This window comes from Phyllostomus hastatus, unplaced genomic scaffold, assembly GCF_019186645.2.
Source record: "Phyllostomus hastatus isolate PE091 unplaced genomic scaffold, TTU_PhHast_1.1 phas_contig_40, whole genome shotgun sequence".
Lineage (NCBI taxonomy): Eukaryota > Metazoa > Chordata > Mammalia > Chiroptera > Phyllostomidae > Phyllostomus > Phyllostomus hastatus.
This window is the reverse complement of record NW_025333872.1, coordinates 93376440-93404308: the sequence shown is the minus strand read 5'-3', so window position 1 is coordinate 93404308 and position 27869 is coordinate 93376440. Positions and strand designations below refer to the sequence as shown.

Below are 27869 nucleotides of genomic sequence, written 5' to 3'. Positions count from 1 at the left end.
CACACGAGAGGTTTCATATATGTTTTATCAAAGGGGCAAAGGCGAATTATGCAGGCACTCAACCTAAACTGACAGTACATGCGAATGTGCCTCACCACCTACAATGCACGTATTCAGATACAGTTTTCAAACTCCCATCCCCGCTAAAAAAGGCCAGAGTTATCTCGAAGATGGCTAGGGCTTCAATATCTTGTTTGCATCCCTACAAAAACAGGAGACGAAAATTAAGTTGAAAAAAAGTAGCAAAGATAATAAAGCCCCTCATGAAGCTACTCAAGAAAGCCGGCGCCGCCGCTGCTGTGCCGGGACAAGCGCTCACCAGGCGCCTGGCAGCCGCCTGGCTCCGTGCGCAAGCCGCCGGCGCTGATGCCACGGCGCCAGTGGCCACTGGAGCGTCTCGCACGGGCAGTGGACACTGCTCTCACACAGCTGCCACTGCCCGCGTGCTGTCAAACACTCAAGACACCTGCAAAAGGACGAAAGGTTTCTGCAAAATCAGACGTGCCGAAAGGATGAATTCGGAAGATTCTACAGGCGGTTCTCTGAAGATTAAAGGAGCAAATGTGTTAAGTATTTTAAATAACAGGCACTGTGAATGTAGGTATGTTTCCTTGATCTCTTACTGCTGAAATGTGCTATAGAAAAGAACAAACAGGAGTAAGTTAGTGAAATAACTCAAATTTTATTATTTTACTACCACACCCAACAGGAATCCTTAAAAATAAGGAGGGGATCGATAAATGATTGTTAAATGTAATTGAACTTTCCTGGGTAAAGCCAAATCCTGTGCCTTAATTGAGAATGTCAACATGCAGGCATACTAGCAAGGAAAAGCATAAATGTAGTAACCGAGAAAAAGCAAAAGCATTTGGGGAAACTGAACACATTTGTGTTTATTCAGGGACATGCATGACTCTAATCAAAATTTACGAAAAGTGTAATTCCGAAGGGGGAGCAAGTCGTAAGTGCGACAGCCCGGGCTGACCAGGACACGGAGAGGGCGTGCGGGCCGCCGGGCGCCCGGGCCCCGTGAGCCGCAGGTGCGCTCTGCCGCCCCGTCTGTCCAATTCTGGGGCGCGTGTGCTGCCACTTTGAGTCTCTTTTTTCACATCTGGGAATTAGAGCTTAAAAATCTGAATCAAATTAAATGTGAAAAAATACACACATATTAAGAACTCCATAGTAAATCTTTGCTCTCTGTGTAGCAGTGAAACAACAGTGCTTTAAAAATGGGGGGATGGGGGTGGGGAGAGGCTTGATTTTTACATAAACAAGCCCCCCTCAGAGTTCATGGACACGTCCCCGAGGCCCCACTTCCTATGCTTCAATTCAAACATACCATAGGAAACCATGGCGCTCGAAGGGGTGAACTATTTCTACAAAATAAAAGAGAGTGTCTTCTAAAAACTGCATCAAACCAAACCATATCCCACCCCGTCCCGCCGTCACATGCCTTCAAAAAAAGGGAAGGGCATTAAATTGTACAACAGACTCACAAACACAAATTCAAAATAGGTTTCAGAGAAGGAGACATTATAATGAAATAAATTTAACTAAGGAATGCTCCTCCAAAATGCACTCGTCCAAGAACAAGTCTGCCTCCTTCAAGAGTACACCAAACAAAGCGGCATAAAGTGACCTGTCCCTACCCACGGAAACGAACACAGGATCCACTCTCCTAAAAGCAAAGAGAAGAAGCAGACGTGAGGCCTGTATGTAGACATGGAACTACACATAATCTCACATGTCTCTTCAGGCCGCACTCTTGTCTTACTCCGAGTTACGGGCATGATCTTTGAGTTTATATAAACTCTGCTAGAACAGCCTTCAGATCCTCTCCGAGAACTTAAATGAAATGTAAAGCTATAGCTAATGTGATCCATTTTCAACATCAGTTCCTATTTATGACAATGTCTTACACCTTATATGAAGCACTATACAAAAACAAAGAAGAGGTTAGCACCAAGAATGAAATGCTTTCTTTTACGAGTTTGAGAACTCAAGCAGTTAGTTATTCAGGACTTGTGTTTTAACCTCACAAAAATCTCCGGGTATTCTTTTCTGCTGAAACCAACTCGACCTTCACTAGTAGTTTCCAGTGTGAGCTGAAATTTTCACTCATACGAAACAAGACTTTTTAAGATGGTGTCCAGTAAGCTATAAGTAAAACAAATGGTTATGATTTTGGAGCCGAACCTTCTCCACGTACAGATGTCACACAGAAAATATGGGTCAATCAACTGTTTATGTTATCAGCAAGGCTTCCGGGTCAACAGTAAGCTGTCAGCTAAGTTTCGGAGGAATCAAAAGTTACCTGCAGATCTTTGACGGCGTGGGTGCACCGACCCCCCATGTTGTTCAGGGGTCAAGGGTGCTGCTCAACGTCTCCCACGGACCTTTCTCCTTCTCCCCAGACTTCCCCCCACACTCAAAGACATAAGACTCCCAAACTGAGGGGCAGCTCTGTAACCTCTGAGCTGTTAGACAGAGATGGCGTCCCCGGGCACCCCACGGCTCTCCCAGGCCTGCGGACTAAGGCCATGTATGACCTCAGTGAGGCAACCCCAAGTCCCTACACATGCTCTCAAGGAAGTGGCACCCCGGCGTGGGACACCGTTACTAAGATACCGAGCTGGCTGCACGTCTCACCCGACCCCCTGCTGCAGGTAGAGAGTTCGTTTCATCAGCACCTTTTTCCTTCCACACTAAAAAGGCCTGCAACACCGCATTTAGGAGTTTCGGCAGGCTCAGAAATTGTTAACGCTGACGTGCGTTTTGCAGAGAAGCACACGAAAGGTCCTGAGACATCGCAGGAACGGCTCCGGACCAGAACCTTAGCCGAGAAGCAGCCCTGTTTATCATTCGGCGTCATTGTCAGAGCAGCTCTCCAGGCCGAAATATATTATTTTATCCAAACACAGTCATCCTTCCACGCAATCATTTCGAGCTGTTCATTTTCCTTTTTGTGAGGAGGGTGAAAAAGACAAGTGCTATAAACTACTTCAGCCTGATCGTGTTTATAATGGTCTGAGAGTAAATAGTATTTCAGTTAACTGTTTATGTCAGTCCAGTCTAACAGTCAGGTACTACTTAAAGCAAGATCCTCCAGGAAACAAGCAATCAGTAACTGAATGCTAAAAGCTGTGCGCTGAGTTTTGGAACTCATGTTCTTCCGCGCACTGGGCACGGACAATACGCACCAATGCCTGCACGCAGATTCCACTGGAAATGAGCACTGGTCCGCACACTGAGAAAATGCCAACACTGGCCCAGCAACGAGATACGGTGAAAAGACACACACATCACAGCCTGACACTGGAGAAAACTTAGGTCCTGGGGAAAGGCAGCAACAGTACCTGGAAGCAGTTTTTTTTTTAACCGGCTGCATTATGGAAAAGAGTGGTTGAGCAAGCTTAGTCACTTTTTTCGTGGCTTAAAGCTTTCTTTCCACTCTTTTATTCCAGGCTTAAACAAAGTTCAGTGGGGCATCAAACTGCCTGTTGTAAATTACAGTCTGTATTTTAAAATAGAATGCATGCACGGCATGTTCCTGAAGCTGGGGGTGGGAGCGCTATTCATGGGAAATTGAAGGCTTGTTGAGTCAATAATCTTCTTTCACACAGTAACAATTTTCAGCTAAAATTTCTTGACCCAAACAAAGGAAAACAAGACCGTTCAGTTATTTTACAGCCTTCTCTCATTTAGAGAAGGCAAAAGAAAAAGATGAGAAAGACAGAGATACCTCTAAAATCCCACACCGTGAGGGAAGAATAGAAAATTTTGCTCTCAGGTAAGATCCTTCTCTACCTATACTTATTTCCTCTCCTGAAAGTGACAAGTTTTTTTGTTTCTCAGAGACGATATACTCACATCTCAGTATCTCACGCTTCTGTTAAAACCAAACGTGAGGCCCTGGCTGGTGTGGCTCAGTGGATTGAGTGCCAAGCTGGGTTCGATGCCCAGTCAGGGCACATGCCTGGGCTGTGAGCCAGGTTTCCCAGAAGGAGCGTGTGAGAGACAACCACACATTGATGTTTCTCTCCCTCCCTTCCCCTCTCTAAAAATAAGTAAATAAAATCTTAAAACAACAACAACAACAACAATGAGGAAAGAAGAGCCTTGTGGTCGTCACTAACAATGTCTGTCAAGCATTTCCAACTCTTTGCCTTCCCAGCACACAGTGGGACTGCACTTCCTGCACTCTTATGATTGGTAGCGCTCTGGGACTAATTCTGACAAGTCAACTGTGAGTAACGACTCACTTCCAGACCAGTGAAAGACCGCCCCCCCCACCAACTGCTGTCTTCTCTCAGAGGGGACAGTGGCTGCTCTGTTAGTCTGAGTCCTTGAGTTGCTGCCGTTCTGCCAAATGACGCTGCCCATGTAGCAAGAACGAAGGATGTACTTTTATTGTATGAAGCCCCTGAAACTGAAGGGCTCTCTGGCATTACTGAATAACCATCCTGACTGGTACAACCCCAACAGGTACCCCTCAATGCACCCACCCATGCATGTAGGTGTCCATGGCACATCCGGCAGCCTGTTACAATACAATCGTGGCTATGTGGACCAGCAGGTCTCTACTGGATACACCACCACCTCGAGTTGATGGTCTCACCTAGATCCTTGCTATTTACCAGTCCACTCAGAAATCAGGCCCAGAAGAGGTGACAAAATTAGAACTCTTGCCAAAGACCCAAGAACAGAAAGATTAAGTATCTCTCCCCACCCCGCCAATCTCCAACACAAGATTTTTCAAAGCTCTTCCAGGTGTAATTAAGCACCTCGCAGCAACAGGAATAAATATGTGTTCTGGGACTTTTCCTCCTAGAACCCACAGTGTCCTAGCATGCAAATCACTCTCTCTTCAGATGGGTGCTACCTGGTACTTCTGCTTAAGAGTCAAATCAGTGACTTTCTTTTTCCCACCGAGATACAGGTTAACATGTTTCTTTCAGACTTTGATAAAATAGAATATTTTAGATAACCTACTAAACCACTTTTACAGGGTTCTAATTATAATTCAATACCATCTTCATTCATCACATTTTAAATTTATGTGTGTGCATGTATACATACATATATCATACACACATAAATAAAACAACATGAATAGATATTTAATATTCTTGTTTTTGCTTTTCTGTTCCAATGACTCTCATTTCTGTTTTTTTTTAAATCTTTGCTAATATGGAAGCACATTTTACATGTCTGAATTTATATTACATGTGGAATTTTTGTTCCTTGTATTTCACTTGCTATCATTTTGTGGGTTCTTTTCTTTATTTCTGCATTGTCTTCACACATGTTTCTCCTATTTTCAATGGAATAACTCTCACGAGGTTGAAAGTCCGCTGGGTTGAATGATGTAAAATTACCACTTATGGGTCAAAAATGTCAGACCACTGAATCAACGCAACAAGACTTTCTTAACCACTCTTCGTGTTTGAACATGCCAATTGTCTGCAGGTTGTAACCTCAGAATAAATCTGCTCTAAATATTTTTATGCATTTATGTAAAATCTATTTTCTTAGCATGCATTCCCAGAGGTGGGATTGCTGCCTGAAGTGTTTATTCTTCCCTTTATTCGTCTCCGGTGAAATCCCGGGTTTACTCGGAGATGGAACTCCGATGCCCCCCATTTGGGAAGGCATCCAGCATTCCCCCAGGCTCTCCATGAGAAAGACACTGCGCGCACTCTGAAGCACTGACTGTCCCACAGATCTGGACATTTTTCGTCCACCAGTTTGCTTTCAGTGGCCTCTGAGCTCCTAAACTGACAGTTAATATTAAAAATAGTTACCTCCAGTCCAAAAGAAAAATAAACCCAATTAACCAGTCCACAGATGCTACTATGAGCTCCTGCTGGTTATGTGTCTCTTGTTATATAAAACAGATGTGTGTCTTTAGTTACCTACAAAGTAGCAACTGTAAATTACAATCTATCTCCCACCTAGCCTGGACAATCTGAAGTAAAATACACTGAAGACCTCTGCAGTGTGACCTAGAGGAAGCCAGCCCTCGCCCAGCAGGCACCAGCGAGGCCAGAGGCCAGCTCCAGGGAAGGGAGGAAGGGGGCTCCTTAGTTCAGGAGGGCAAGAGCTGCTGTTGGTAAAAAAAAGAAACAGGTTAGAGTAAGAAAAGCTACCCTTGAGCATCAGGCGGTTTTCATTCTTGCATTAGAAAAAGTTCAAGTTAAAACTTAAAGGAGTAGAGCAGCTGGCAAATCCTCCTAGCCAAGGCCCCAGGCCCAGATGTGAGAATTCCTCACACATACCCCACTTCGTGGTTTATTCTAAAGCCCAACAGTACCGCTCTCCCCTTGGCGAGCACACAGGGCCCCCGCCCCGGTCCCCGAGGCTGAGGCCCGGGTGTGGTTCTGCCGCTGACAGCCCTGGAAGTTGTGAGCGGACTGTCTATGGGTCCACGGAGAAGGCTCCGGGGGCTTCCGCAGTTCAGAGCAGCAGCTGGGTCAAAACCTTCCAGTCCCTCATTTGTTATGGCGAAATCTGCATGCCTACTTTTCTGTTAGCCAGGAGTATGTGCATTTATCATCCCTCACTTAATGAGCCTCATTTATCAACTACAGATCACAGTTATCCTTCTATTATCAAAACCAATATCCTGCAAATCAGTTATGTTTCAGCCTCTCTTCATCTTCAATTTTGTCTAGTGCCTATTTTTTATAGTACTCCTTCATTAATTATTTGGGAATTGACAGTCACATGAAAATGGGTTGAAATTCATTTCCCCCATATTTTAAATGGAAATCTTCAGAACATTATGTGACAAAGTTTGTAGAGTATATGCTTAAAGAAATGTGTTTAAATGAATTTTTAAAAATAACACATTGCCACTAAGCAAACATCTCAGCTATAATGAATTTAGAATTATCTATTTACTTCAACAGGACTGAAGATCTCAATTTGGAAACACTTCCCACGCACACAAACATTTGAGTTATTTAAAAGCGAACTATAGTTCTTTTTAAATATTAATTTATTCAAACCTCCCATTTATTTAGCCTGCTTTTACCTGGAAGAAATCCAGACTGGTGAGGTGTTACTGAATGTTCATTTACAGAACAAATATCTAAATGTAAGATTTTTTTTTTTGAAAGAGGGAGAAACATAACTTCCCACTTCCTGCTATTTCTTATCTTGTTCAAGTATCATCTTCTGCTCTCAAAATGACTGGGAATAGCACGACACTCTTCTGGGGGATCAAATGACAGAACACCACATCTTAAAGAAATAACCATGTTGGGAAATACACGTTTGTCAGGGTCACTATCGCGTTCCCTAAATTAGGACTTTCAAGTGAGGTCTTCGGCACGTTTCCCTCTAGCGTAACCCAAGAAGAAGCGAAGTCTGCACATGCACACTGAATAGGCCAGTGGCTGAAACTACACTTAGAGACATGGTGAGTCCTAGGTAAGAAGAGGCAGTACCGTGCGTTCTGCTGAAAACTCCTCCAAGACAGCAAAATGTGTCTGCACCTTCAGTTTGGAATCGGAGCCGAGGACTCGCCGCACCTGCAGACGGGAGCCGACCCAGGCCCCTGCCTTCAGGGGACCCCCCTGCCCCCTTCTCCCTCCAACACGCAACCCGTTCTGCGGACACGGAGCGCGCTGATGAACAGCTCGCGTCTTCAGCTGCACACGGGGTTATCGATGCTTGGACACTGAGATAAAGTGACAATGGGTTAGATTCCTCCATTATTAACTTAAAATTTTTAAGTGTTCAGAATAACTTGAGAAGGCCCGATCGGCAAAGACAGCTACATTCTTAACTTTCCGATGACAACCATTGAAATCACGTTCAGGATACAAAGTTAAAAAGTCTGAGTTCATTCAGCAGCCATACACCTCCTTCTTTCCCGGTAGATTTCAACTTCTGGAAGAATCTACCACTAAGGTTAAGATCGTCTTTGCAATTTGTATTTCTAGTTGGGTTGAGAACATAGTAAACAGCAAAATCTAATTAAAAATCGTTTCACCTAGCTTTTTCCAATAGTTTTTCCATTGTTCACAGGGACTGTATTATCAAATACAGACATTGAAACTGTCCCTAGTAACATTTCATCAATATTCATATATGCTGCCAAAGCACATGACCTCTGACCCCTACTCAACACGAATGTCATTAAAGACTAAAAGAACAAAACACACAGAGGATCCTTTTCCAGTTAAGGCCGATCACTGTACTGCTCTGGTGCTAACACCTAACCTCCTAAGAGCACTCTTGGGAACAGCGTTCCCCCACCGCGCCCCTTTAGGGCCCCACCACCATCCCCCGCAACACCCTCTATTTCAAAGAACCACCAGCACTTGCGGCCTCTCCCCTTCCCCAAGGGCCCAAACACCTGCGTTTCATCCAAACCTCAGGATCTCCTTCTGACTGCAAACCCGACCGTAGTGCCGCAAGCCCGACGCCACAGGACAGTGAGGGGTTTTGAACTAAACTGGGAAAGAGCAAACCCTTTTCACATCAACCTCCTTGAATATTTCCCATTTGAGGAGGGAAGGGTCACGAGGAGGCCTTTCATGACCGGGCGGGCCCTTTCAGAGGCAATTAGGACGTGCTGCTCACACTCTATCTCCCGGTCAACAGAAGAACGGGCCGGTCCCACACACAGCTGGGGGCAGGGCCCTCTGAGGAGTGAAACAGAGCCGTTACTTCTCCGTGGAGGAGCCTTTAGCAACTCCCAGCTCCCCGATGGAGAAAGCACTGTTTGCTGAGATGAGGAAGAAGGAAAAAAAAAAATCAAACTTTTTTGTTTAATTCTTTATACATATTTATAAATATTTTATTAACAACATAGCTATCTGAACTATATTTACTAAAATTGTGGTAACTGTTTCTGTCAATTTATTCATTCTTAAGAATAATAAATATATTATTACTAAGGAAAAGTGTTTTCACACTCTTTTTAGCTCCATAATCCTGAAGTGCCCACTTTTTCTCTTAAAGCTTCAGGTCAGTCACCAGGGGAAACTCGAAAGCATGAAGCCACCCTGTGGGACAGACTGCACCCTGCGGGGGGGGGGGGGCTTTCTGGGGGGGAAGGGCGCTGCAGGGAGAGCCAGGGTCTCCTGACAGCCATTCAGGACCTTGGGAGAGACCCCTTAAACAATTAAAGGAAAATTCCACAACTGGAGGAAGAATGTACTCAAAAGTTTTTATCTACATTCTATCCGGAAAACACCTACTGAGTAAAACATAACAAGCACTCTGAAAGGACCCTGGTTTGATGAGGGCCGAGACAGCTGTGAAAATCACGGCCACGAGAGGGTTAACAGTGACTGCCACGGAGGTGAAAATACAACAAAAACCTCAACAGAAAGTGCATCAAATAACGGAGTTAAGTTCGCAGCATTTTTAGACCTCCCACTGTCCAGTTTGTTTAAATTCTGGCTTCAATTCATATCACTATCAGAGAGAGAAAAAGCTAGAGAGTGTGTTTAAATTTTGAGTGATAATATTCCAGGGAAGCAGAGTTCTTCAAACTAATTTTTCTATCACGTGCTTGTGTGTGCGCTAAGAGCTGTTAATAATGGTTGTACAAAGGGTACGTAAGCTGATGTATCTCAACAGGGAAAAAGCTGTATGATTAAGAGGTACAGAAATAAGTGGACATTATTAAGGAAGATTTGTTCTGAGATTAGGTCTGAGCGCATTAAGTGAAAAGCAAATAATAGTGGTCATGGCCCCAAGGCAGAGAGAGGACAAGTATTAATTTATCAGTCATTGGTTTCGTGCGGATGATTTGAAGCTCTAAGTTGGCTGGGAACTTAACTGTGTTAGCCACTGAAGATCACCCAGCATTTAATGACATGCAAATAGAGACAAATGCCAGTTCAAACAATGGTGAGAGGACGACCGAGGGATCGGATTACAGGTCTAGCATAAGGATGGTGGAAAGGTCCCAACTACTTGTAGCGGGAAGTAACAGTGTGACAACAGATGCTGAAGAAAACGCCACCTGCACAGAACAGTGTTACAGGGTCTTTCTCAACCTAGGCAAACCCACTGAGCTCCAACTACTTGGGAAGGCCCCTCCTCGTAGTCGCATGTATAGTGAGACTTACTGGTTACACGCTAGCACTCCTTTATTACATTTTTTCAAGTACAGAGAAGACCCACCAGGTCCTTAGTTCCAAGCTACAAAACTAGCAGTTACAAATGTGATGGATTGTCTCTTATGTAAGTAAAAAGACAAAGTTTGTATCACTGACACTTGAAAAAAAAAGCAGTATCAATCTACGTAAGAAATTCAGATGTGATAACAAATATACGAGTAGTTCTTCACAGTGCCTGGGGTGTGGACTTAGCCAAGCCAGAGAACCAAAACGTTTAATAAATGTAACACTACAAATATATGATATGAGAGCCATACTGAACATCAACAAACCTTTCCCCCAAACTATAATGATCTTAATTGTGTACAACATACCAATGCAGCATCCACATAAATAAAAACCTCTTTGTAGACTTCATACAGAAACGTTCTACACAAATAAAGCTTGTTGAAAGAAAAAACGGGGCATTAAAGCTCACTTAAATAAAGCCAGTTTTTATCTTCACAGATGGGGGGCGGGGGGCAGAGGCGTGAGGGGCCCCGGCTGATCCACACGGTTGGCCCTTCACCCAGAGACTGGTGTGGCATGTCTGTGCGCTCACCACAAAACCTGAAGACTCTGCTCACTAGAACAACATTAGTGAAAAGTTACTGAGTAAATCAGCATCTTTTCTGTCTGTGAGTTACAAGAACAGGAAGAAAACACCAATTAGGACGTTTCTTTTTTCAATGGCTTCATGAGAAAATCTGTATTACGAGCACCCTTCAATCCTCTTGGGAAGCCGGTAAGACAAGGAAAGATTAAGGGAGAAAGCAAGCCGTTTTATGATATGTACAAATAGAACAATTCAGAAAAATTCAAACTACCGATGAATAATATATTGACTCACTTCCTGAGACACGTTAGCCCCTTCCCCAGCGCTGCACGTGAAAAGCACCGGCCCCAGGCAGCCCCCTGCAGCCAGCGCCCAGGGACCTCCAGGCTGCGTTCCCGCCTGCGGTGCGCTGCAGCCTGAGCTGGGTGTCAACCGCCGACCCCGCTGCGGAGCCGGGAAGGGCAGCACGGCCTCGTGAGGGACGCCCAGCTCCAGCGGGACGAAGGCGGCTGCATGCTGCGCACTGCTCTAGGCACGCAGCACACCGGCATCAACACACGACAACACCTCCGACCCGTGTATCAGAACATGCCACCGGCCAAGGACGGACCTACACGTCAGGCTTCTCTAAAAACGCCAACAAGCTGGTGGAAGAAAAGTGGAATTCATTGTCCATCTGCTTCCCAGGAGTCAACTTAAATTCCTAAAACTATGAGCCAACTTCCGAATATTCAGCAAATGCTCCACTTACCAACAGTGTTCACCCGCATGAGTAGGCACGCGTGTGTGAGCGCGCACGTGCACACACACACACACACACACACACACGACCTACGTGGTCTCCAACGCCGTGATTTGTCGGCTAAAGAAAAAATCTTACAGCATAACACACTGAATCCATCACCTTTTTCATTTCTTCAGAAACCAAGTAACCACACAATAACTACTCCACTGCGACTAAAAACATGACCACAAACATTTCACCCACCATAGACATAAAAGCCGCAAAAACTAGGGTTTCAAAAACGTGTGCCTCAGGTTCAAAGACGCTGGGCGTCCGGCAGCATTCACGTACCTTCTTCTCTCAGGCTACGTGGGAGCTGTGAACGGGTGTGGTGGGTGTGGATGGCAAATGGCATGTACAACCTTCATTACAAAGGCCTGTTCCCAAATGTTTAGAAGCAATATAATAGGTCTTAATGGAAACATATTTAATATCATGGTTAGCCTGAATGTCCACCCTGAATAAAATGTCTTAATAGGTATGAATAGCAGTAATTCTTCAAATCACAACAGTTTAGCAAGAAAATAATTTCATTTCACACAGATGTATTCTTGTAGTTTATAAGAAAAACCTCATTTAAATGCGTTTGCCTAATAAAAAAAAATTAAGCACAGATGAACTCTTCACGGCATCACCATGATACCCTATCCTACAGCCACTACTCTAGTCGATATGCATTTCAGGCCACCGTACAGTATTTGTGGGGGGAATACCTATATGCTTTTTCCAATCTTAAACTACAGTACTTTCTTTTGGGGGACTTCTCGTATTATCAAGTTCCAGAAGAAATTCGAACCACCCCCAGAGGCCGTGTCTCATCATCACGGCCTCTGCCTGGTGGGAACTCCCTCACACTGAACCCTCACGTGGACACCTCGGGTGTGTGTCACCACTGGAGAGCAGCGGGCCACACGAGCTGCAAGGGCACCTCGGCCACCGTGCGCCCGCCGCCACGCCCACCACCAAGTCAGACCTGCCAACTGCACTCAGAGACCCTACTTATCCAGGGCTGCAGAGCTCCTAAGAATAAAACCCTAAAAGAAAAAAAAAATCAAAAATACATCTGAACTCTAGACACTTCTCTCCTAAGCTAAGCTTAATAGAAAGTAGAACAGACAAAAACAGCAGCTCTTTTGGAAAACCTTTAACTCGTTGCATTTCCAAATCAGCACGTTAATAATGTCTTACTGGTAAACTTGATGGTCTTTCTTGTTGTATCAGGTTCAAGTCTTCGTGGTTAGGCTTCCCAGGAGCCATTGGAGGTTGAGACCTAGTTCCGTAGCCTTCCTGAGACATGTCCTAAACGGATACAAACAGAAAGCACTTCGTCAGTATCTCCGGGAGTCACGTCAGCAACCAAAATGAAGCCAAGGTTTATCCCAAACCATCAACTCCTGCTACCTTGAAGTAGACATACGATGTTGTAACTATCATTTTTTAATCCTTTGTCAAAAGTAAGAACAAAAGTCCAAAAAGGCGGTGAGTCCTCAAGAGCACAAACGTGTATATAATCGAGAAAGAAAACCATCCCGAGACCACGTAAACGCAGGACCACAGCTGGGTTTCACCGGAAGGTGCCTCGCGAGTGAAGAAAGATGGGAAGGAGGCCTCCGCTACAGCAAACCCCTTCCGGGCCACGGCAAACCAGAAGCTCCTTTCACTGTTGAATTCTGACTCCGGCTGCCTTGTCTGATTCGGATTTTGGCTGCACTGCCTTTAGAGTCACCTTGAAAATGTTAAAGTAATTAATGAAAACTTCACTATCGACTGACTTTTAATATGCCCTCTCCATAGCCAGCAAAACAACATCATCATTAGGCTGGCAGTCTCCTGGGGTTCGTACAAAAGCAGTAAACACAACGTATACCATTCCACATGTTCACGTGGCACGGTTTCCAAAGGGCCACAATAAAGGCAAGTGCAGCAGTGGGGGACCAGGCACACCCCAGAAAACCTGCCGAGGTGCCAGGAACTGATCGTTAGCACAGCCTGCCCGGTGTCCCGGCGCACACTTTTCCAGGGCGCATTCTGCGTGGTCTCGGCACTGTGCTGGAGTGACATTATGTAAACCAAATCCCACGCCACGCCGAACTTCCCATGTACCAGATCCCTCACTGTTTAACATGCACACTCCGCTACTGAACGTTCTACCGGCACCGACACCCGGAGTCAAAGAGCAGGGCAGGGAGCGGAACACTAACTGCAGCATGCCTTAATTGGCGCTTAAAGCTGGAGAACCCGTTCCTGATTGAAGAGGGAAAAAACGGAAAATGCCCCTTGAAAACAAAGTTCTCTCCCTTTCCCTGTCAGTTTAAATGTGTTAGAATTAAAGAAATAGGATATACGTGTTCCGCGTCCCCTATTAATTCAATATGTAACTTTAAAAAAATCAATGTTTATTAAAAAAATTAAAGTTTACTTGTTGAAACCCTACGGACAGCTTCTGCTGCCCCGCCCCTTGCTCGCACGGCTTGCACTGAAAATCACGGGGCTTCTCAAGCCAGGAAGCTCTGGCCCAATAGCTGGTGTCACAAAGCACAGCAGCCCAGCGCTGGGGCAACCGGCCTCTACACAGGCTCTGCAGTAAGAACAGGCCGGCGGGCCGGCATCCCCCAACAGCCCCTCTTTCCTCCCTTTAAACAGGCCTGCACTCACGCACACACACACACACACACACACACAACCAGTCAGGATATCTAACCTCCAGCAGCAGTGCATAATTAGCCCCGTCGGCCGTACACTTCTGTGAGAGAATTAAACCCAAGTTGTCCCGGATTTTAATTTGTAAGAGTTGGGTGAGCGCGTGCCACCCAAGGTTACTTAAAAGGGTAGCTCCTCAATCCGGCTGCCACCAGAGGGTAACGATTAGGCTGTGGGGGACCTAAGCCTAAGCCAACGCTGGAAGATCATCACCGCTCTCATTGCCCTCCGCCCTTCTCCCCCGCCACCAAAGAGCGTGTTTCTTCCGGATCCCAGACTTCCACTTGTCACACGGGTCCCCCGCTGGGTGCCCCGCGGGTCCTTTAGATTAACAGGGGATTCAAATCAAGCAGGGCACATGGCTTCCACTCAGGGGCCTTCACCCTGTTATAACCCCCTCCCCCACAAAGGTGCAGGACAGCCTCACAACGGGCAAACAAGAGAGCAGACCCTGTGTGCCCCCCCCCCCCAACACACACTTGCGGGCAGTGCTCTGACACTCCTTTTAGTGAAACTTCGGTTCAGCAACAGAACAGGCTCACGTGCCCTATGCCTATTATTAGCCTTCTCAATTTCTTCTTACTTTCTCTTTGTAGCTAAATGAACGGATGTTTTAAAAAGTTGAAAAAGGCCATTACGACGATGGCGAACACACATTTCAATTTAGACACGACCGCTGTGAAATAAGCAACACAAAACTAACAGACTGTGAAAACTGTCAGAACATTTTACTAAGACTTTACATTTTCAGTTGTTAAGGCTTTGTAGGTTCCACCCAAGTCTCCTAACCACAAGAGGCTTTCCATTATTAAATACAGTTGAAAATAAAACTACAATAAAATCGAGTGAGAACAGCTGAAAATGGGACTTGTTCCGCTTCAATTTATGTTCGCACATGAGCATTAATTTAACTGAGAGAACGCCCAGAAAAGGAGCCAAGCATGAACTGAAGACAATCATCTTATGTACAACGTACAGTGGGACTATAATGTCTGTGCCTGTAGCTTTAATAAAGATATAAAAGTTCTATCTCATAACAAACCTGAGCTTCCTCCCCTTCAGAGCCATTTGTGCTCCCTGGTATGTACTTATTTTCATCGCGAGGAGAGTAAAGTAGAAATAAGTAATGTAACAGACGATAAGAGGGCAACGTCAGCACCAGAAAGTAAAGAGTAGGTTCGGCATCACAGTGTACAGACAAACAACAACTAAGCGCAGCCTCCCATCTGTAAAACGTCACTGCCATCTTTGGTTATTTACAAGTGTAGACTGGTGCACACTCACTCGTACCCCAGTGTACACACACAGAGCATTACTGCATCCATCCGCTGCCCATATACAAGGCCGTGACCTGTATATCCCCCGCTTGTCCAAAGTTCGCTTTATGTCGCTTCATTTCAACAAAATACCTACGCGAGCACCTGTTTTCTCTAACAAAACAATCTGAAAAGGCGATTCCCTTTTACGGAGAAAAGTAAGTACCAACGGTGTTCAGTGCCCGTTTTGCATGGGCCACTGCAGAGGCAGCAGCAGCAGCAGCGGCCCAGGAGGCAGTGAGCGAGGCCCCGCCCAGCTCTCCCCCCACTTCTGGGCCTCACCTGCAGGAGCGCGCGGCCTGCGGCTGAGCGTGGCTCCACCACTCTGTGCATCCACCAGCAGGAAGTGTCCGAAAGTGGCTGCTTCTGAACAGTACCCCGGAGGAGGGTGGGTTCGCCCTCTCCAAGTTCCTTGCCAGTATTATTTTCCATCTTCTCACCCCCAAGCTTTTAACCACTGGTGGACTCCGGCTTTCACCTGCTTTACGTCGAGACCAAGGTACAAGGGAGACGGACTCGCACGGCAGAAGTGTGGAAACAGCTCGGGGGCAGGGGCGCGCACACAGTTGTTCCAGAAGTGATCGTGGGTGTTTCCCTTAACAAACCCGAGTCCTAGGTCTGTCCCCAAATGGCTAGCGCGGACCACTGCCGTGGCAGCGCCCCAGGTTCCAGCGCGAGGCATGTCCGGAAGGAAGCCCTAGTGTCCTACCTGCTTGTGCTGCCCGAAGGGTAAGACCAGGCGGTCGCCTGCGCCGGTGTCAAGGCCAAGAGCACAAGGGCTCACGTTTTCATTTCATAGAACGAAACAAACTCAGCACTCACAGCAATACGAGACTTTGAAGAAAATGTAGAACAAAATGTCAAGGACACTTTAAAATAATTAAAAGGGAAAAATATTCTCATGGTGTGAGTCCGAAAGATCTGTAATAAGATAAACAGTGCAAAGAAAGACGGCCCCTCCTTCTCAAGACCCCCCACGAAGTCTGCTGCTAACCGCGGTTCGATGCCCACACCGAGTGTCCGCGTCCATGCAGAGCCTCCGTCCTTTAAACACGACTGGGACACGAGTTCTGTGCACGGCGTGGCTGGGTCCCTTCCCAGGATACTGGGGCGCTCGTTCTGCATCTGCACCTACTCTATTCTGTTTTTATGCTGCACAGTATTGCACTGCCAGTCAGTGCTGGGACTTACCTGTCCAGTCCCCTAAGTGATGGACATGTACATTGTTTCCAGCCGTTTCCTCCTGCACACAGCACTGCAAGAAACATCCTCGAGCATGTATCTTTGTGGGGCGAAAGTAGGTTCACAGTTGTGCATACGGGAAATAACGTAATAATAAGCAGTACAAGAATAAACCCTTGCACGTGTGGAAAATAATAAGCAATAATAGAAGAATAAACTCACAACTGTAAACTGACTTTTGCCCCACCTGTATTTCTGCAGCATAAAACCCCCACAGGTGAAATCCTGCGCCTGTGTGCATTTAAGGGTTGGCACATGCAAGATTTTGGCAGAAACTGGCAAAGCACTCGTAACGGAAGTGCCCGTGCACACTCACAACCCACGGTTCTGGAATACAACACGACTTTACTGAAGATGCTCACCTCGTCATCACCTAGAAAATGTAGCAAACACAGAGCAGGGAAGAAGAGGGAGGATCGGCAGAGAGTAACCAAAACCCAAAGACGAAAGCACCCCGAGAATTCAGACAGACAGCAGTGGCACTAGGAGGTCGGGGAGGATGAGACCAGAGGCCGGCGGCCACTGGTTGTCCTGTGGTCCTGCAGACGGCTTCGGGTCTGGAACGAAGAGCAACCGGAAGCCGCGTGGCTTCTGCATCTAGAACCGTAACGCTTCCCGTGCTATTTAAGAAAGGTTTTCCCAGTAACTGCACTAAGTACCAACGTGCCAGAAAGAGAAGGGAGATGGCCCTTGCTGCTGCCAGAGAGACCCGGAGTGAGGCGGTGCGGCTCTGAGGGGTCTCACAACAACACCCTGCAACACCCGGGCCAGAGCAACTCGCGCGCCCTTCCTCTCCCTGCTTTGCAACGTGCTCTCGTCCACTCCAAATACCAACAGGGAGCAGAAACGGTCCTGTGGTGTACGACACACGGGGGTGGGGGCGGGGGCGGGGGGGTCACCTCCACAGAGAGGATGCCCGTGGCCGCACAGGGCTGCCACACCCGCACGAAATCGCCACTCCACCCAGCAGACTGGGCATGCCACTGACCTCTCCGCTTTCAGTCTGCAGACAAATACATTTAAAAGATCCCTTCCAGAGGGAAGCCATGTAAATCTATAAAACACCCGTGTCCAGAATGGCACGGTCACCCCCTCGCTAGGTCAGAAATGCCCTAATGGGGACGTTAACGAGGTCAGCTGGCTTTGGCAGCCCGGCAGCCGGCAGCGTGCGCGGTCCGTCTCTACGGGAACCCCATGCAGCAGGCCCCACCGCCGCCTCGTTTTTGCCAGGAAGAAGCGAGACCTCGGGAAACCTGTGCGGCCAGCGCCTGAGCCCGGGCCGAGTCTCCACGTGCCGGGCCGGCTGTCACTTCCCGCCTAGCTGTGCTTCAGAGACCGGGGGGCTTCAAGCACTCTTACGCAATGAGGATTTAAAGTAATTTTAACTTTCTAAGGCGTTATCCTAGGCTTCTATATATCCTCCTGAATTCCCCATGCAAAAGTTATGTAAATTATTGGATCTTTATCATTTTTTATGTGGTGCACTTCCGAAACATCCCACCGCAACGCTACGAAAGGGAAACACTGAAATAGAGACTCCCACCGGTTTGAAGACACGGCCCCTGTCCCTCGCGCTCATCACCGTCCGACAGTCACTTCGGGCCCACGGGCTGATGGGAAGCAGGATGGAGAGGCCTGGCCCGCCTGCCCCGCTGTGTTCGTTCAAGGCTCCTCTGCCGCTTCCTCTTTCTGTGCCCGCCTTGCGAGCAGGTGTCCCTCACATCTCCGCCCCAGGGACTTGGTGCTGGTCCCCCGGGGGGGAGAGGACTCCTGAGTCTCTACTACCAGACCCATGTACCTGAACCACATTCTGAACATGTCTACCTGCAGGCAGAGTTCCCTGCACTCACCACGTCAAGAAATGACTCTCCGAGCTGTCCTCCTTATACTCGAGTGACCTCCTTCATCGTTCACACCCATCTGACACTTCACCAAACCCCAAATCATGGCCAAACCCACCCCCTTCCTCTTTCCGACTGCCAGCACCCTCACCTGGGCTGCCCCACACCACATCCTCTCCCCACGAGCCAGCAGAACAGACGGGCGAAGGTGCAAACGGCACGGGGCACTGCCGCTCAGACTGGGCCCTGCCCCCCTCGGTGCCTGCGGGGGGAGGTCCAAGCCCTGGGCTGGTGGTACAGAGGGGCCCGCCAAACACCCTCCAGCTGACCCTGCAGCTTCACCTTGGCCTTCCCGGGGCCCGCCACAGGCCCTCGGCTTCATGCACTCGACTGCTCAGGGGCTCCCACGGGGCCACACGGCTGCACGTGTGGCTCTCTCGGTCTCAGTCTCGGTCCCAAGTGCACGTGCTTCCTTTTGCATCTGCAAAGCATCTGGCCGTCCTCAAGATCCTCCTAGAAATGAACTCCACCATCACACAGAACCACCACTTCACACCAGCTTCAGGCCTACCGCTGTAAAAGACTTTGCGACGTTGCACTTGAACTCTTCGTTTGTGCGTCTCCTGAACAAGATTCGTACTTCCTCTTGGGTTCCTGGTGCCGGGCACTCACCAAGAGCCTGGTTGGTGAATGACCGGCTGAATGGCTTCTTGGAGCTTACACTCAGAGTCAGACACGGCGCACAAAATAAATGTGCGGCGCAAACACGTGAAACTGAACAAAACCTGGGCCCATGTCCAAGATTATTTATCATGTTAACAGCTACACTGCCTGGTAGCAACGTGCTACAAAACACATTTTGCTGTTTATTACCAGCAGTCTTAAGGCAAAAGGTGACTGCAAGAGAATGTAATAAAAAAACAAAAACAATAACAAAAACAAAACACTGGAAACTGAGAGACATGAGACTATGGCCAGCATCAGCAGTGGCATCAAAAGAGAGAAGAACCACGACATTCTATCCCTCCTCATGAACAAACCAGCAATGAAATATTCTTGGCAAAAATAATTGATAATAAGTCTGATCAAGCCTGTAGGTGTAACTACAAATTTATAGGAAATAAAAGGGACCGATGAATCATTCAGCAAATCCCAAACTCTGGGGATCTCTACTAGATGAGTGACCTGGTTCCTCTGACAAGAAAGTCACAGCAGAACAAAGAAAAGGACAGAGAAAGGAAGAGACTGAGGCAGGGAAGACCCAGCGATGAACGGTCTAAACCAACGGTAAGACTGGACTTCTTTTGGATCTTGATTCGAACTACCCCACGATATAAATTAAAACAAAAACTTACTCCGTAAGAAAACACGGTATTTTAAATGAGATAACTGCATCACATTTCTTTTTTAAAGTCCTTTATCTTTTAGAGCTGTATGGAAATATTTACAGATCCTAGGGCACACTGCCTGAAATTTACCCCAAAATATATTGAGGGGGGAGACGGGGGATGAGGCAAGAGGGTGTCGATGCAGCAAGACAGGCCAGGTCACTGCCGAAAGCCCTGTGGTGGGATCCCATCTACTTCTGTTTACGCTGAACAACTTCCACTCAAATGAGAGGGCGTTCACGCGGAGGTGGAGGTAGGGATGGGGCTGCGGAGCTGACTCCAGCCTCCACCTGAGAGACCACAGGAACTTGAACCCTGGCCCCCTTGCCCCCGCCTCCTCTCTCCCAAGAAACCCCACTGAGCACACATCATTTCATCTTTTAGCTTCTTGTCCCCCTCCCACTTGACCTTCAACGTGGTTGCTGTGCTCTTTGATCCTCACACTTAGCTGTCTTAAAAAAATAAAAACCCCTCCATGGTCTTAACTAAACCTTACCAGTTTCATTTTCCCCTAGACCTCCCAGGTAAGACCTGCCCCTACTACTGACTCAGTGGCCCTTTCTCAGTCTCAGCTCCTGATCAAGCCATTGTGATTCCCAGCACGAGCTGCCATCCTGGCCTAAACAGGGCACTCCTGCCCTTCCTTACCTTGGTCCAGCCTCTTAAAGGCCAGATTCCTATTGCACTGACTCCAAGAGCCTTTTCCAGACACAGAGCTCGCCAAAGACCATGAACCTTTAAGTCCAACACACGCGGGCTCAAATTTCACCCTCAAGACTATTCACTAGCTTGGGCGACCCTGAGCAGATCTCTGAGTTCAGTTCCGATTCCAGAAACCACCCTGGACTGAGCTGAGCTCGAAGGCCCCGGGTGCACCCCGCCCCTCCTGTGGATGTGCATTTTAGGGTTGTATAGGCATCAGGACTAGTCTCTGTTTGGGATAATGGTAAATCACTTTAATTCTTCCAAGTCCGTATCGACACATTCCCTTGTATCTTCCTTTACCCTTGCTCCAAAAATATTATGTATTAAATTAGGAAATCGCATAACCCAGGCTCAAACGGTTTCCTCCTGCTACTGATTCCACATGCAGATCCCAAGGTTATATTAAAGCCACATTCCCTCTAATACACCATATATACTGATGAGTTCAAGGGCTACATGCATAATGTTATTTTCTACCAATTCAAAGAAATAATTATCTCCAGGTTTTTAAAAACAATTCTAGAAAAAGGACAGGCTTGCACAAGCTACTTTGTGACATTTTCTTACTGACGATTCTCACTGATATTGATGGCAGTTTCCTCACTATAGTGGTAGCCTGCCATCAGCGAGAATGTCACTCCAGTGCAGGAGGTCCCGGCACAGAAGAGGCGGCGGCGGCCCCTCCGCCTGCAGGGCGGACAGAGCCTGGCAGCGCTGAGGCACAGGGAGACCCGTCACCCGCAGCCGCCTCCCCTGCGCCATGCACCCCTGCGCCATGCACGTTAGGATCCCGAGGGCAGGGCGCAACTCCAGCATTCGAGACGCAAGAAAGGCTTTTTCTTTCCTTTCAGTTCTCACAAGAACTTCTTCCTAAACTGTCAGGGGCCCCAGAGTGAGAAAGGAAACCACATGGTTGTCAAAAATCACGTTTCCTAAAATAGCCGAGAGAAATATTAAGATGCCCAAGAGCTAAGGATCAAAGTAATTGTGATTTTAATTGATTAATTTATTTTAAGAAGCTCAAACCTGCAAGAGCCATAGTAATGTTCAGCTATGTTTTTGTAACACACACACACACACACACACACACACACACACACAGAGGAAAAAAAGAATCCAAGCTCTGTGATTTATTACCCAAAGAATTACTTTCCTCATCCATAAAGCCAAGATACAGGGACTTACCTCCAAATGTTATTATATTAGTGATTAAAGGAGACTGCCTTTAAGACTCACACGATGCCTGGCACATTTAACTGTTTGGTAAATATCCCCCACTGTTACTTATATACTTAAAACCACACTGAAGAATGAGACTCAAAATCCTCACTGGACCGCTGGGACTTCACCTGGTGGCCATGACAGTGGTGGTGATGTCGAGGACAGTAGCAGCTAACAATACACGGCATTTACTATTTGACAGGCCGTCTTCGAAGTGCTCTCTCTATCCACTGAAGGCAGTCTTCTTGTCTAGACATCAACCCTTGAAATAAGTACTCCTTTTACTGACCAAGAAACTGAGGCACAGAGGGTGAGTGACTTGCCCGAGGTCACTCAACTGGCAAGTGGTGCAGCTGGGACCCACGCACTCCTTCTCCCGAGTCTACGCATTTCACCGCCTTCCCACTCTGCCTCCCAGCGGACAAGCGCTCATCTTTGGACTTGACCCCAGAGCTGATGAATTTCAACCTGAGGCTGGGGCCCAAGAAATTAATTTAATAAACTTCCCATATTTCCTTTAAAGTCTGAGAACAGTTGACTAAAGACAGTGTAATATTTTCATGGAAGTTTGATAGTGAAGAGATTGCTGTAATGTGGGGCTTTAGGTACTATGCCATGGAGTGGTAACCAGGTGAAAGTTGATTGTGTCATTAGCAAGGTCTAGTTTACTGGGCCTTTATGGAGGTAAAATAGGTAGCTGGGGTCTACCCACCCCTTAACCTATGCTCCCGAGGTCAGGCATGGCCCTAATGGCCCTTACTGTAGTAGTAGTGGTAGCAGCAGCAGCAGCTCAAAAAGGTCCCTAGCCACTATGAAACAATGTGGCACTGGCCCCTCACACCGTCTCAGGACCGATCTTACCGCCAAAGCCCACACACCTGCTCCTGGGCCGGCAGACGACCAACCCGGGCACGAGGGCCAGAGACGGGCACTCTGGGCCTGGAACTCACTAAAGGCCTAAATTCTTCACCAGGAGAGAAAGGGATTTGGAAACTCCCCTGATACTGAAGCAAATTTTGTGTAATATGTACATTTTTCTGAGAAGACAATTTCTAGCCTTTACCAGGCTCTCAAGAACTAACAGGGATAATATCAAAAATGGGATTCACCAGAACTGAGAACATCATAATTTCATAGAGGTTTAAAAACCAGATTAGTACAAGTAACATTATAATCTCTATCTAAATAACTGAAGTGAAAATATCATTACTAAAGAATTTCCAAACACAGTGAGTGTCCAAATCATGTATGCAATAAAAGCTCAGGTTGCCCAAGTCATCCTAGGCTAGAAAGTGACCTAGACCGGGCATCGTGCATTACTGTACACACACTGCAATCAAAGGAGCAGCACGCGGGCGGCACGTGGCGTGACAGCGAGCTGCTGAAACGGGACTTACGAAACCCACATGCTGCATGAACAGGCAGAGAGTCTGTTTCTGTCAATGAGTCACGTTAAGGTGCCAGAAAGATCCTCCTTGAAGCCTGTCTCGCTAACCTATCCCTGAAGCTGCACAGGGAATCGCTCTGGAAAAGTGCTCTGACTTCCCCAGGAAACACCTTTGGAGTGAAAGCTAAAGCAGCCCGAAGAAGAAAGACGGCCGCATGAGAACACGACTAGAGGCCGCCGGCTGGAGAAGACGTCGTCGTTTTGCTTTGTACCAACCAACGCTTTCAAGAAGTAAAAAGGATCTGCTGATTTTTTTTACCATGAGCACATATTATTTTAATACCTTTCAAAAAGATGTCAAAATGGAGCATCTGATCTATGAAATTAATTCTAACATTCTCCATTCCAGTTTTCACAGACCATGAGGGGAAATATGTACTTAAAATAAGTTAAGAGTTACGAACCAAAGTGTCGCAGGTTCGATTCCCAGCCAGGGCACATGCCTGGGTTGCAGGCCATGACCCCCAGCAACCGCACATTGATGTTTCTCTCTCTCTCTCTCTTTCTCCCTCCCTTCCCTCTCTAAAAATAAATAAATAAAATCTTTAAAAAAATAAGTTAGAGTTTAATTCCTATCATCTTGACTAATCTCCATTGGAAGTAGACAGGCTACAGACATTCCTTCTCTTTAAAAAAAACACTGAATTTTTCTGAGGTTCGCTTATAGTTCAAAAATATATGTTCCAGCTAAGTGTTGCAGCGACTATAGGAACTATTTTATCTTTAGAGTCAATTAAATTTCTATTTTAGGAAAAAGAAGAAAAATAAGACTCCAGAAACTTGAGGGTGGTCATCAATTACATCAAAATTAAAGTAAAATCTACTCCTTTGACCATTTAACATTAAAATAAGCTCCTCAGACTTTCCAAGGCCATTCTGAGGCTAACCCTGCTTTTCTGGAAGGAAAGCTTGAGAACCACTGCTCTTGAGCACGGATGGTGATCCAGACAGTTCTGGGTAAGTGGTGGGAGAGTGGAGTCCAGGGCGCCCTGCTGTGCAGGACATTAACCCTTTAGGTGCAGGACCCTCGGATCCCCAGGGGTGTGCACCCTGAGGATGCTGGGCCAGGGACGACCAGTCCGCTCAGAGCCATTGGCAGACGTACATAGCGCTTCCCCCGGGGCAGACCCCAGGGCGGCGGCAGTGTCAGCACCACCTGCGAACTCGTCAGAAGTGAAATGATCGGGCCACGCTCCACGCTCCAGAATCAGAAACTCTAGAAGCGGGGTTCAACAATCTGCATTTTACCAAGCCTTCCGGGTGATTATCATGGGCACTAAACTTTGAAAAAAACACTAGGCTAACCACTGGAAAGGCCCATGCCAGTGGCCTCAAGGCTGGCATATCGGCCCACCTCTGGAGCAAAACGCACCTCTGTTGTGAACACTAATAAGGAAGACCACCCACCCTTTAGGTTAATAGGGAGTTGGGACCAAACCTGAGCCCCACCACATTCGGGCGTAAACTGCTGTACGACCTCTCCAAGTTATTAATGACACATGAGGTGCCATCAAGGGGCCACGCTAGAGGAGAAAGACGGTGAGCGCTGGTCAGTGTTCCTGCACTCGGGTGTCTCCCCAACTGTGAAATGTGTCGGAATTGCTTGTGGAGTTGAGTCCGATCTTCCGGTTCCCCCAAAAGAACAGTTCTGGAGTAAGGACTCACCAGATGACCCTGGGAACACTCCAGATGACCCTGATGCAGACAGTTTACCCCCTTTTTTCCCTTTAGGGCACCACACTGTCCACTTTGCCACCGGCCCCATCTGGCCCTCCTTGATCTCTACCCATCTCTCACCTCCCAAGGCCAAGGCCAAGCGACGACGACTCCATGCCTCTCCCCCAAAGCCCAGCCCAGGGAGGAACATCAGCCAGGTAATTAGGGGGGGCTGCTTCTGTTATTCTTCCAGAAAAAAAAGGTGGTTGTTGCCCGCCCACACTAGCAAATTCTAAAAGTAGCCCCATTTGGAACATCTGCAGACAATCTCTGGGAATGCAATAGACATGGAGTGTGTTACTCCAAGAATTTCTAAAAATAAAGAAATTGGTGAAGGAAGAACTTTTTAAAAAATCTCCACCTAGGGACATGCCTACTGATCTTAGAGAGAGAGGAAGGGGGGGCGGGAGAGTGAGAGGGAGAGAGACATCCATCGGTTGCCTCTCACACAGGCTATGTGCCCTGACTGGGAATGGAACCCGCGACCTTGCGGTGTCTGGGAAGATGCTCCAACCGACAGAGCTGCACAGGCCAGGGCTCAAGGAAGAACTCTGATGTTATGTATAATTAAGAAACTGAAACGAACATCTAAGTACAAATGAAGACAGAGGAGAGTAGCAAAACAAAATGGGGTGGGAAGAATTCCCCCACAGCCCTTGTGTCAGAACTTAAATGTCGAGGAAAAAGGACTGTGCGAGTAAGTATGAGACTTTTAATTGCATATCCTAGTCCATCCTCAGCTGCGGCGGGGGGATCAGAGAGGACAGGAAGTAAAACGTCACCAGGAGAACCATAACTACCGTCGGAACAAGAGCCCCAAACAGTATCTCCGTCTGTGAAGGAAGAGGCTTCCTTCTCCGCCAGCTGTGTCTGCACAACCGGGATCAAGAGTGAGAGGATGTGTCCCAGGAGCACCTGCATGGCAGGACACCTGGTCCCGTCCCACAGCTCCATCTCCGCGAGAGACACGGATGGAGATGGAGGAGAGAGGGGATGGGAGGGAGAGAGAAAAACTTCAGAAGCTCACACACTACCACCGCTGTGTTAGAAACACAGGGATCAGTGTCAGGCTTCGCTAATTCTCAAAGTGAATCCTACCCTTAATGTGTCTGAAGTTTATTTCAGCTTTTAATGAAGTGTATCTCAGATGCTGACAGATTTTCCTCTTCTATCACTGCGGTAGATGGTGACGGGCAGCCCACTTGATCTTCTGCCCATCTCTAAACACGCCGACGCCAGGTCCGGGCTGCGCACGCACGCCAGGCCGCCGGTGCCTTGCAGGCGGCTCTTCTTGGGAGAGGAGCCTTCCATAACTTTTCTAAAGTAAATTTTTTTTAACTTTTTTTTTAAGATTTTATTTATTTATTTTTAGAGAGGGAAGGGGGGATATATATATATATAGAACATATATATATATATATATATATATATATATATATATATATATATATATATATATGAGAGAGAGAGAGAAACATCAATGTGCAGTTGCTGGGGGTTATGGCCTGCAACCCAGGCACGTACCCTGGCTGGGTTCGAACCTGGGACACTTTGGTTCCCAGCCCGCACTCAATCCACTGAGCTACACCAGCCAGGGTAAAGTAAATTCTTAAAAATATTGTTAGTTGTAATAATTCCTCACTTCTTAGTTTTGTTTTTCTTTGATTCTGGTACTTGAAAAAAATTTTTTTTTAATATTTTAAACGTGCAAATGAATAGCATTATCAAATTATAATCTAAGGCAGTTAGATTCACAATTACAATATAAAAGATGAAAAGAGTAACTACTGAAAAGTTTTCTAGGAAAGAGCCAAAAATGCTTTATTAGTAGAAGAGAGCTGTATCAGCTTTGAGAGTTTTCCTCTCGCTCATCTCCGCTTCCGCACAGTAACGCCAAGGCCCAGGCAGACATGCTGCGGCGGCTCTGGGATCGCCCTGGTTTCTACAGCGAGCACAGACAACACAACTTCCATGTCAGATGGCAGTCCAACGTTCGCAAAATGTTTCTCTTCATCCTTCAGTAGTTCCTTCCATTTACTTAAGGTTTTGGGAATAACGAAAGTAAAAACAGACACGCAAATAACACAAAATTGACCACTCTATATGAACTGAAACTGTTAAGGCAGCAAATTATATCTATGTTCAGAATTAGTGCTGAGCTTTTACTATCCCGCTCTGTCTCCCAAGGGAGAAAAAAAGCAGCAGAGGGAGGAAAGCCGCCACTTTCCCATCCCTGTCCTCCTGACCCACACCCAGCCCTGCTGGGGCCCACCACCCGGGCCGCGGCCAAGGAGCCGGCCCCGGTAGCACCGCTGCACCCCCAGCAGTGGCTCCAAGCCAAGCCCGAGAAGCAGTTCGGTGGTTACCCAAGTCAATGACCAGAAACCAGTCGAGGGGTGGGTGTTGCTCAGACCTCAGCATGACTTAAAACTCCTCTCCGTAGGTGCTCATGGCTCCATACACCTGAAAGGAAACTCCCCCAGCAATGGTCCGAAGCCTAAAGCGCTGCAAACGGGGACAGCAAGACGAAAGGAGGGGACTCAAAATTCAGACATGACCCAAGCCTTCACTAGTAATCAATCACCTTTAAACAAAGAATAATTTTTATCTACCTACATTACAAAAGCTTTTATTATCAAGTTAATTAATAGACTCCAGTGTGAATAATCAATGCTAAGCAATTAATGACAGCGAACAATAAATGCCCTTGCCTTTGCTCTTAATAACAAATCTCATAAAACAAATGACAGGAACACTCCCGTGATTTAACACGGGCCTCCTGTGGTTAAATTTCCCCAAAAGCTGCAGAATAAAGAGCAGCTTATCAGTTAA

General features: G+C 47.0%; 1 protein-coding gene across 9 annotated transcripts in view; it reads right to left on the bottom strand.

Annotated features, from left to right (window-relative positions):
- Window positions 1-27869, bottom strand: part of ARID1B (AT-rich interaction domain 1B) — a 395667-nt gene that overhangs the window by 232751 nt on the left and 135047 nt on the right. For all 9 annotated transcript variants that reach the window (XM_045844119.1, XM_045844124.1, XM_045844125.1 and 6 more), the window contains exon 4: window positions 12650-12760. In XM_045844119.1, the coding sequence (XP_045700075.1) occupies window positions 12650-12760 (111 nt within the window). The remainder of the gene's footprint in view (window positions 1-12649; window positions 12761-27869) is intronic.